The sequence below is a fragment of the Bubalus kerabau genome, chromosome 6 (assembly GCF_029407905.1).
Source record: "Bubalus kerabau isolate K-KA32 ecotype Philippines breed swamp buffalo chromosome 6, PCC_UOA_SB_1v2, whole genome shotgun sequence".
Lineage (NCBI taxonomy): Eukaryota > Metazoa > Chordata > Mammalia > Artiodactyla > Bovidae > Bubalus > Bubalus kerabau.
In genome coordinates this window covers 9,224,174-9,235,505 of record NC_073629.1, presented here as the reverse complement: position 1 = coordinate 9,235,505, position 11,332 = coordinate 9,224,174, and the positions used below count along the sequence as shown (strand labels likewise).

Below are 11,332 nucleotides of genomic sequence, written 5' to 3'. Positions count from 1 at the left end.
GGGGCAGATATATAGGACTGAGCCATTCACATGTGGGATCTGAGGATTTCTCATAGTAGATTGGGTCAACATTGAGTTGAATTGTAGGACCTCCACCTAGTTATCAGAGCATTTCTTGGAGCTGAGACAATCCTCCCCAACATACACACATTGCAATGCATACTAGAATCATTTTAGGGACAATGTCTTAACTGTCAACGCTACAGAAATAAAGGAAATGGGTAGTCTCAACTACCCAACTTTTTTCCTACAGAATCTAAGCAATATTCACCTTTTCTTCATTATGTTTCCTTTGAGAGCTTGATTTGACTAGCCAATAACAATATGGTAGGAAAAATTAATGAGAAAAACTTTCCCTTGCTCCTCAGTCTTACTCAGGATTTGCCTAGAAAGAGGGGCAAACTTGTGTTCTGGGACCTGAGACTAGAAGTTCCCAACTCAGAAAGTAAATCAAAAGTCACCAGAATAAGAGGCATTATTTTAATACATCTTCCAGGTGTCAGTCAATTTGTAAAAAGAATTCAAAAAAACTGAAGAGTCACAAATGATGTAATTTATTCTCCTTGCCTTGTTGGAGAAAATGGAAACATTTTTCCATCTCTGAGTTTCTGGGCTTAGGAGCTGGGTTCCACGTCTCATACACTCAGGTCTCAGCGGTAGAACAGGAGCACAGCTGCCTCAGTGATCTCCCGGCTGGAGCTGTAACCCCGGTGAGTTCCGTATCCATCCCAGTCAAAGGAAGAGAAATCCCCACACTGCACAGGATCGCCCTCTGGGAAGAATCATCCTCCACCGATGCAGTGCTGGGGGGCAGAGAGAAGACACAGGGAGGGGTTGACTGTGGACACCACGGAGATCTTAATCTTTAAATCCCCTGGAATCTTTGGTCCTCTTCCTACTTGGCCTTGACCACTCCCCTGCCAGAAATCCTCCCTCCAGTGGACTCTGAACTCATGTTCTTTCCTGAATTCCTTTCTACCTTCCTTCATCTTTATTCTCAGGCCTTTTACCGCACCCTTTTCCCTCGACTGATTCCCACAAATGCTATTCCCCACGGTTCTGGCCACACCAGTCTCCTGATGATGCTCATCTTCTCCCATGACTTTTGCTAGTATCAGCATAATCATACATTGTCAAGAAACTCCTAAATCTCGGAAGTCAGGTCCATATTTTCTGAGCTTGAAACCCCATAGGCAACTGCAGCCGCATGTCTCCATCTACATATCTCTAGATCTAACACTCCAGTTGAGCAAAACAAAACTAATTCTCTCTCTTATTGGCCTTCAACACCCTGGCTCGGGTCCTCAGCATTTCACATCTGCATCTTTACACCTGCCTCATTACCTCCCTGCCCCTAATTTCCCTGCTCTTGGATCCATGGCCTCCACCTGGCTAAACATCATTATAGAAACATCAGAGCTGATCAGGTCACTCCTCTGTTCAAAATCCTCTGAAGAGTCACATCTTCTACAACATGAAATCTACATCCTGGACAGAATGGAAAAGTCCCTGCTTACCCTGCTTTCGGTAGGTATTTCCAGCTTCTGCTCCTGCTTCTACCTAAATGCATGAGATGCTCCAAAAGCAAACAACAGCTCAAGGGCCCTTCAACACCTCCATGGTCTCTCAAACACCAGTGATTCTGAAAATGTTAGTCACTCATGCTAGACAGGCATCTTTCTGCCCTTGTTACTTGCTGAGCTCTACACACAGCTTTTGAGATTCAACAAAAATGTCCCCAACTCGGAGAATCAGCTACGTGCCATCATTAGAGGTAGAAGCTCCTACATTTTGTTCCCCAGGCCCCTCGTTTATGTTGCTATCACAGGTGACACCACATTGCAACCGTGCACTTATGTCTCCATCCCATTCAGTCTGATTTCCTTAAAATGACTGTCCGCTGTGCATGTCTAATATCAAGCACTTTGTGGGTGCTCTATCATGTATTTTTATGGAATCAGTGCTTGCAAGGGTACATGCAAATGAGCACTAATGAACACAATAAGGCTCCATGGAAGCCAATGTAGGGGGCGACACGTCCCACCCCACTCCCAGGGCCCACACCTGCTTTATCCTCAGAATCGTAACCTAAGGGCTCTTTCATGAGGACACAGTTGTCTCACTTTGACTGACAAATGGGCAAACATATTTGAGAGGGGTGAAGACGTCCTTCAGGGTCACATTTCTTAGACTGGCAGGTGTGAAAGGAAAAGGGCCTAAGTGAATGTTCTCGCCTCTATATTTCTGACACCCTCTTCTTCTTGCCCCTCCAGTCACAAAATACCATCAAAGACAGTCTCCAGCCAACACACCTATGGTATTCTCTTCTACAAGACTGGAAAACCAACAAAAACCTGAAGCTTCTAGAATTTACTAAAAATATTTGAAAATGTCTTTGTGACCCCAAGAAACAGAAATACTTTTTAAACACAACATAAAAATGCTAATCATATATGAGAATATACATAAATTGAACTTCAATACAGTAAATTATGTCCAGTGGTCAAAAGAAATAAACTTTCAGTTCGTTTTTCTTGTTCATGCCACGTATGTTACAGATCTCAGGTCCCCAACTTGGGATCCAGTTGGGCCCCCTACAGTGGGAAATTGATCTTCAAACCATCAGGAATATAAATATGAAGATGCGGCAGCAGATCAGCTCCACGATGGACTCTTGGCTCCAGGGTGGCGGATCGGCTCCAGGGTGACCAGCAGCAGTGGTGAAGGCAAGTGCCTTCTGCTCCTGGGAGTCCTCCAGCATCAGCTCCTGTCTTCTCTGGACCCACTTTCGAACCAATTGAGAAGGGCCTTTGCCTCAACCCCCAGCCACATACTGACCGATGTCTGATGGCTCGTGAAGGTTTAAACGTTCAATGTGGACTAGCAGTAGGACGGCCAGGGTACTAAGCATGTCATCCAGCTACGCTGAGCGGCTAGAGCACATGTCCCTGCTAATTAGGGCCTGAAAAACGTGGTCCACTGGAGAAGGGAATGGCAAACCACTTCAGAATTCTTGCCTTGAGAACACCATGAGCAGTATGAAAAGGCAAAAAGACATAACACTGAAAGATGAACCCCCCTGCCCAGGCCAGTAGCTGGCCAATATACTATTGAGAAGATGGAGAAATAGCTCCAGAAAGAATGAAGAGGCTGAGCCAAAGGGGAAATGACGCTCAGTTGTGGTTGTATCTGGTGGTGAAGGCAAAGCACAAAGCTGTAAAGAACAATATTGCATAGGAAGCTGAAATGTTAGGTCCATGTGGTCAAACAGGAGATGACAAGAGTGAACATGGACATTTTAGGAATCAGTGAACTAAAATGGACGGGAAGAGGAGAATTTAATTTAGATGACCATTATATCTACTACTGTGGGCAAGAATCCCTTAGAAGAAATGGAGTAGACCTCAGAGTAAACAGAAGAGTCTGAAATGCAGTACTTAGGTGCAGTCTCAAAAATGACAGAATGATCTCATTTCATTTCCAAGGCAAATCATTCAGCATATGGCAATCCAAGTCTATCCCCACCCACTAAGAAGAAGCTGAAGTTGAATGAGTCTATGAAGACCTACAAGACTTCCTAAAACTAAAACCAAAAAAAGATGTCTTTTTCATCATGGGGACTAGAATGCAAATGTAGGAAGTCAAGAGATACCTGCAATAATAGGCAAGTTTGGCTTTGGAGTACAAAATGAAGCAGGGCAAAGGCTAACAGAGTTTTCCCAAGGGAGCGCACTCATCATAGCAAACACTCTCTTCCAACAACACAAGAGACAACCCTGCACGTGGACATCACCTGATGGCCAGTACCAAAATCAGATTGATTATATTCTTTGCAGCCAAAGGTGGAGAAGCTCTATACACTCAGCAAAAACAAGTCCTGGAGCTGATCATGATCAGATCATGAGCTCCTTATTGCAAAATTCAGGCTCAAATTGAAGAAGGAGGGAAAACCACTAGGCCATTCAGGTATGACCTAAATCAAATCCTTTATGATTATACAGCAGAAGTGACAAACAAATTCAAGGAATTAGATCTCATAGAGTGCCCGAAGAACTATGGATGGAGGTTCTTAACCTCTACCAGAAGTGGTGACCAAAACCATCCCAAAGAAAAAGAAATGCAAAGGCAAAATGGTTGTCTGAAGAGCCCTTCCAAATAGCTGAGAAAAGAAGAGGAACAAAAGGCAAAGGAGAAAAGGAAAGATATACCCATTTGAATGCAGAGTTCCAAGGAATAGCAAGGAGAGATATAAAGCCTTAAGGGCCTTAGGAAGCATCACTACAGACAAAGTTGGAGGTGATGGAATTCCTACTGACCTATTTCATATCCTAAAAGATGATGCTGTTACAATGCTGCACTCATTATGCCAGCAAATTTGGAAAATTCAGCAGTGGCCACAGGACTGAAAAGGTGAGTTCTCATTCGAATCCCAAAGAAAGGCACTGCCAAAGAATGTTTAAATTACCATACAATTACATTCATTTCACATGCCAGCAAGATATGCTCAAAATCCTTCAAGTTAGGTTTCAACAGTATGAGAACTGAGAACTTCCAGAGATGTACAAGCTGGGTTTAGAGAAGGCAGAACAACCAGAGATCAAATTGCCAACATACTCTGGATCATAGAAAGCAAGGCAATTTAAAAAAAAAATAATCTGTGCTGCTTCACTGACTATGCTAAAGCCTTTGTGGATCACAACAAACTGTGAAATATTCTTAATAAAATAGGAATACCAGACCACCATACCTGCCTCCTGAGAAACCTGTATACAGGGCAAAAAGCCACAGTTAGAACTGGACATGGAACAATGGACTGGTTCAAAATTGGGAAAGGAGTACATCAAAGCTGTATGTTGTCACCCTGCTTATTAAGTTATACACAGAGTACATCATGCAAAATGCAAGCCTAGATAAAGCACAAGCTGGAATCAATATTGCCAGAAGAAATGTCAACAACCTCAGATATACAGATGATACGACTTTAATGGGAGAAAGTGAAGAGGAACTAAAGAGCCTCTTGATGAAGGGGAAAGAGGAGAGTGAAAAAACTGGCTTAAAACTCAACATTCAGAAAACAAAGACCATGGCATCTGATCCTACCACTTGATGGCAAATAGATGGGGAAAATGTGGAAACAGAGTCAGATTTCATTTTCTTGGACTACATAATCACTACAGACATTTGACGGCAGCCACAAAATAAAAAGACGCTTGCTCCTTGGAAGAAAACCTATGACAAACCTAGACAGTGTGTTACAAAGCAGAGGCTCACTTTGCCAACAAAGGTCCCTATAGTCAAAGCTGTGCTTTTCCCAGTAGTCATTTATGGATGTGAGAGTTGTACTATAAAGAAGGCTGAGAAGCAAAGAATTGTGCTTTTGAACTGTGATGCTGGAGAAGACTGTTGAAAGTCCCCTGGACAGTAAGGAGAGCAAAGCACTCAGTCCTAAAGGCAATCAACTCTGAATTTTCATTGAAAGGATTGGTGCTGAAGCTGAAGCTCCAATACTTTGGCCACCTAATGCAAAGATCTGACTCACTGGGAAAGACCCTGATGCTGGTAAAGATTGAGGGCGAGAGGAGAAAGGGTCAACAGAGGATGAGATGGTTGGATGGCACCACTGACTCAATGGACATGAACTTGAGCAAACTCTGAGAGAGAGTGAAGGACAGGGAAGCCTGGCATGCTGCAGTTCATGGGGTCACAAAGAGGGACATGACGTAGCCACTGAGCAACAACAACAGCAGTGGAGTTCCAGAGTCCTAATCACTGGAGCATCGGTGATGTTCCAGACTTTCATGCATAACACAAGTCCTGGGGTGTAAGGTACGGTATGGTGGCACTAGTCGTAAGACTATTGTGCATTGAAAAGTTACTCAGAAAGTAGATGTTCAACCTTCTCGTCACAAGAAAAAGAATTCGCAACTGTGAGTAGTGCTGGGTGTTCGCTAGACTTGTTACAGTGATCATTTCATAATGTATAAAAATATAGAATCACTATGCTGTGTACCAAAAGCGAATATAATGTTATAGAGCAATTGAATCTCAATTAAAAAATAATAGCTATAATTTAAATATTATGTCTACAAAATGCCAGAAAAGAGTAAAAATGCAAGCCACATCAAACACCCCAGACAGGTACACACACACACACACAAACATAGACACACATACACTCGCCCAGACAAGCCAGGGATCTTCCCCAAACTCACGTGCTCAGTGTTACAGCCAGTGACTCTCATCCCAGCACACAGGGCATGGGCTGCCCTCTCATTGTTAAACACCCTGAACTGGACGAATCCTGCAACAAATTCTTCTGGAAAAGAAGAGGCAGAGAAAAGGCCAAGGATTCAAAGGACGAACTGGAAATATCTTCCCTTTGACCAGCCCAGGAATTCCCTAAATCAACAGGTCAGCTTACAGCCAATCTGTGGGCAAAGGGCCCAGCACTTTTCGACAGTGGCTCCTGCATCCTGGCCTTCAAAAAGGAAAGAGACCCTCCCTCCATCTGGGGCAAGAAGACCAAGGCTCAGGCTCACAAAAGTCACTTATCTGTCTAAGGCTCATAGGAGAAATGAGAATCCACTGACAGATCAGCAAGAAGACCTCCAGAGGTAGAGCAGGAATAAGCAATAATCAGAAGCAGCCATCAGTCTCTGCTGGCACACTTCTCATCCAATTACCATGACTTTAAAGTAAAATGACTCTTATTTTCCCACCAAAGACAAGTTCTGTGGCTTTATCATGCTTAAAAGGTCTTCTTACAATAATAGCTATCCATCATAACAAAAACAAATTTTTCTCATTACTTTGCAAGTTGTTCTCACCTGTGCACATTAATTAGCTCTTAACTATTGTAAGATTCTTGGAGTGACTCAGGAAACTCAAACCAGGACTCTGTGACATCCTAGAGGGGTAGAATGGGGTGGGAGGTTCAAGAGGGAGGGGACATATGTATACCTATGGTTGATTCATGTTGATGTATGGCAGAAACCAACACAATATGGTATTGGTTTAAAATAAATAAACAAACTAAGGGGAAATTAGAAATAAATAAACTAAGGGGGAAAAAGAATTAAACAGGGTTATTAGTTAAGAAGCCTGAGCTTATAGTTTTTTCATGATGGTTACATAACAAAAATCCATGTCACATTCCTAGAAAACAGCTTGGCATATTGTACATATTTAATAAATGCTAAGGATCATTAGGGTTACAAAAGATCAGTCCTGGGTGTTCTTTAGTAGGAATGATGCTAAAGCTGAAACTCCAGTACTTTGGCCACCTCATGCGAAGAGTTGACTCATTGGAAAAGACTCTGATGCTGGGAGGGATTGGGGGCAGGAGGAGAAGGGGACGACAGAGGATGAGATGGCTGGATGGCATCACCGACTCGATGGACGTGAGTTTGAGTGAACTCCGGGAGTTGATGATGGACAGGGAGGCCTGGCGTGCTGCAATTCATGGGGTCGCAAAGAGTCAGACATGACTGAGCGACTGAACTGAACTGAACGATCACTAACTTTTCTTATTTACACTTTCCCGGAGAGTGCAGAGAAGGGTTGACAACTGGGCTTTGGAAGCAGATACTCACGCTGACCATTTGGTGAGTAATAAGATGCAGCTTTCTCAGCATCACCAAAGTCATACTCAACAGGAATGGCTGGGCCGTTGTCAGTCCAGCAATTCCCTGCTCCGTATTTCACTGGGTATTTCTGCAGGGACCCAAAATACAGATTGTGGAAGACAACAGAGATACTGCCATTCTGGGCAGTAAAGGCTTTATACCCTCATGTGGCATTATTCAGGAATCAGTATGAATAATACTGGTGTATTTCCCCCCTGCCACCCATAGCTAGGACCCTAACCAGCCTCAAGACCCCTATCCTTTTCACTCTCTACCCGCCCCCAATCCTCTCCCCTAGGCTTCTTCCCCTGCCTGGCTCACAGTTCCTCTGAAAGAGGCGGCACACTAGTTCATAGTGACCCAGAGGTAGTAGAAAGCCAAGCAGAGGCCCTTAGTGACATGGACAGAGCAGACTTACTCCCCATCCCAAACACCTGACTCTGCTCACCGAAGGTAGTGCCCCCATCCCCAGCCAGCAGCGCCAGGTACCTGGTAGAGTCCAAACAGATTGTGCCCCAGTCTCTGGAAGAAGCCAGAATTGGTGTGGTATCTCAGCAGGGAGCTGTTCCTCCAGTGCTGCAGGGGGGACTTGTTGGGCACGTGCCAGATGCCCAGGTCCTGGGCCTGGATGTCGTAGTAACCAGGGTTCTGCAGAGGGACACACACTCAGCATGACCAGCCCAGGAGGTGCCACCAGCCAAAGACCCATAGACATAGTCAGCAGTGGAGCTGAGAGCTCAGGTCTCCAGGGAACAGGTGCCCAGCAGTGCACAGAACCCCACCTCCCTCCAGCAGACAACGAGACCCCACCACACAAACAACCTTGGTGAGAGGAATTTGTCATTCAAGACATGGACTTCTGTCTTTCATCTTCTCCAGCCCCACCTCCACATCCCCATCTCCCATCCTCCCTTCCACATGCTCTGCTCCAGCCACACTCAACTCCCACCCTTTCCCACCTGGGTGCTCAGTACCTTGTAGTCATCGCTGGTGGCAGCCTCTGCAGACCCAAACGTGTTGTAATTGGCCCAGTTGCCGTCACCCTCTGGGTAGTCAGCCCTGTTGCCCTGCTGACTGGACCAGCAATCGCCCACCGTGCATTTCCCACGCATGTTGTTCTCATGGACGCTGGCCACCAGGGTCCAGCCGCCACCCCCAGAGGTCATGTCACAGAAGGTCTGGTAGACGACACCATTCTCAGTGCGGAGGATATACAGGCCATCTGCAGAGGGAACCAGCCAGAGACCCCCTGTCTGAGAGCACAGGGTCCATCTCAGACTCACAACCAGAAAGACTCTGGGAAGTCAGAAATGTATCCTGAAGGCTCCCACACATATCCGCTTGTTGAGGACAATTCTCTGTGGACACTGACTGCCTTTATTCCACACTACCTTTTCAAAGACTTTGTAGAGCGAACATCCTAGGAGACAGAGATGGTATCTCCCTCGGGATAGAGCCTTCTTATGGCCAGAAGAGGCCAGAAATCACACCTGACCACATCTCAAGTCTACATCAGGATGTGGCCTCTGCAACTCAGAGGTAAGGGCAGGCATGGTCACTGCCCATTATATGAGATTCAGATTCCCTAACTGCACAGTTCTTCCTTGTACTCAGCCCCAGAGAAAATAAACTGTCTTATCCGAAAAGGCTTACATTTGCTTGACGAACCCAATTTAAAAGCCACTTGGCAAACAAACTACATGGGCAGATATCTCCTGGCCCTTTTCACATCACTGGGATGGGATGGGACCCAGAACACCAGCACAGGAAAAGGCTGATGCTCTGGCTACTTCTGTAATTGTGAGTAATAAAGCTCTATGTCTCTGCCTCTGGAGGCTCATGTTTTCTACCAGAATCTATGACACTAGGGCAGAACTAACTTCTTAGCTTACAAGCAGGGAAGAATCTTACACTCACTGGAGCTACAGCCATCATGCTAAGACTCACCAGAAACACCACATTCTCCCTGTGTTCAGAAGATCATGTCTCCGACAACTAGGCTGGACCCAAAAGCCTCAAAATTCCCAATAGAAATCTCCTAGGCTGGAAGCTGGAGTCAGAGCAGACAGGAGCGGTAGGCACACCCCCTCTTGATCTCCATGACCAAGATCTGTTTAGCTAAAAAGTGGTTAAAAGGAAAGGATGCTGAGTTGGATTATTACTCACCAGCTGCTTTATGGCAACTTTCTTTGATTTCCTTGCAGCTTCTTGGAAGGAAAGACAGGTAAGGAGCACAGGTTTCCTCCTCCCAAACCTTCTCAACAGCAAGCGTCCCTGCTAGAGGATGTGAGGATAATTCTCAGTCTCATGCCACTCACACCAGGCTTCCTGGCCATTGGCTCCTAGCCCCTTCCCACTTCACAGGCTCATCACTAGGCTGTGAGGCCCCAGAGGTCAGGATTCTCTCCGCTAAGACTAGCTGACCACAATCTAGTACATACTCAACACTTGCATTCTTCTCCACAACCAATTAAACACAAAAACTCTCATTATGCCTACTGTGATAAATGGAATTGTGAGGATGAGGACTAGAGAAGGATGTTCCCTGGACACAGCCCTGACCACCAAGCACCCTCTGGGAACCCCAAGGCCAAGGCCATAGGAGCAGGAGCAGCTAGAAGGAAGCCCAGTCTTCACCATCATGGCTCCCCTGAGCCCCCTCAGCCACACAGAGGCACAGATGGAGCCCCAGGACAGGCCTTAGCTTCAGACCAAACATCCAAAGAGACCAGCAATCAACACTCTAGCCACAGCTCAATTTGCCTGCAAAGTGTGGCTTCTCTGCATCTCCATGACTCCCCCTCTAGTCCAGGACTTCAGCATCCAACCTGGTTCTACTCTCTCCTCTCCACTGCACATCTGAGCTGATGAAACTGCTGCTCCTGAGTGACTTACCTGTACTCGGCCCTCTGGTGGCCACAGAGAGGAACAGCAGGAAGGAAAACCTGACTCCTGTCCCCTAAGTAGAAAGGAAATGCACACAGTCATTGGCTGGTTCATCCTTTCTCTCCCTTCCATCCTTTCTCTTTGAACTCTCTGAGTAAGGAAAACTCAAACGGAAAGTGATGGGATTCTGGGTGCTCTGGAACCTCCTGGAACAGACCCCACCCCCATTCAACCCTACAAATCCTTAAGGGGCCACAGTCTCCTTTCTCTGAAACTCCCCATCCTTAAGGCCAAGACCAGACCTGAGCTGGCATTGTGGCTCCCCACACACTGGAATCCTGTCTCAGACTCAGCACAGGGAGCTAGCTCTCTGCTTCCTTCCTCACAGATGCCAGGAGCTGAGAGCGCCCAACCAGGAGGAGTCTCAGAGCTGCTGCCTCTGCAGGGATGTCTGAGGTACATAAAGTGCTGAGCATATGGGCCCCGCCCATCCCAGCCTACTTTGGGCTGCAGGCCCCGCCCTCGAGCATTCTTCCTTTGAAGCTTCCTGAGCCTCAGGCCCAGGCAATGAGAAGGAATGTGTGGCTGGCTGGAGGGGCAGGAGGCAGCACTCTTGGGCACACAGGTGACACTCACACAGGGCTCCCTTCCATAACAGACTCTGGGGATGGACGGGCCTCACGGTTCTCCCCTGCAGCCTTTCCTGCTCCCACCTCAGTCAGATGCTCCAGATCTCACACACCTCTGTCAAGTCATCATCCTTCCAGTCTCTCCTGAAACTTCGCCATGAAGCCCTCCCTGACACCCCCACCCCCTGGAGA

The 11,332-nt window shown here is 46.3% G+C and overlaps 1 protein-coding gene across 2 annotated transcripts; it reads right to left on the bottom strand.

Annotated features, from left to right (window-relative positions):
* Positions 1 to 459: 459 nt before the first annotated feature.
* Positions 460 to 10,962, bottom strand: LOC129655927 (intelectin-2-like). 2 transcript variants are annotated; one of them, XM_055586717.1, is made up of 8 exons: positions 10,814 to 10,962; positions 10,521 to 10,584; positions 9,792 to 9,902; positions 8,600 to 8,847; positions 8,115 to 8,273; positions 7,593 to 7,713; positions 6,213 to 6,316; positions 460 to 803 (listed from the first exon to the last, which is right to left on the bottom strand). In XM_055586717.1, the coding sequence occupies exons 1-8, from the start codon at positions 10,823 to 10,825 to the stop codon at positions 783 to 785; spliced, it is 840 nt and encodes a 279-aa protein (XP_055442692.1). In that variant the 5' UTR covers positions 10,826 to 10,962; the 3' UTR covers positions 460 to 782. The 2 variants fall into 2 exon arrangements, with proteins under 2 accessions (XP_055442692.1, XP_055442693.1); XM_055586718.1 differs by lacking the exon at positions 6,213 to 6,316.
* Positions 10,963 to 11,332: the final 370 nt, after the last annotated feature.

Bases quoted from the DNA above. Each gene is read 5' to 3' on its own strand.
- LOC129655927 (XM_055586717.1), bottom strand. The intron at 6,317-7,592 runs GTGAGTATCTGC...CTTCTTTTCCAG, and splicing joins TTACTCACCAAATGGTCAGC to AAGAATTTGTTGCAGGATTC. The intron at 804-6,212 runs GTGAGTTTGGGG...TCTGCCCCCCAG, and splicing joins CTGGCTGTAACACTGAGCAC to CACTGCATCGGTGGAGGATG.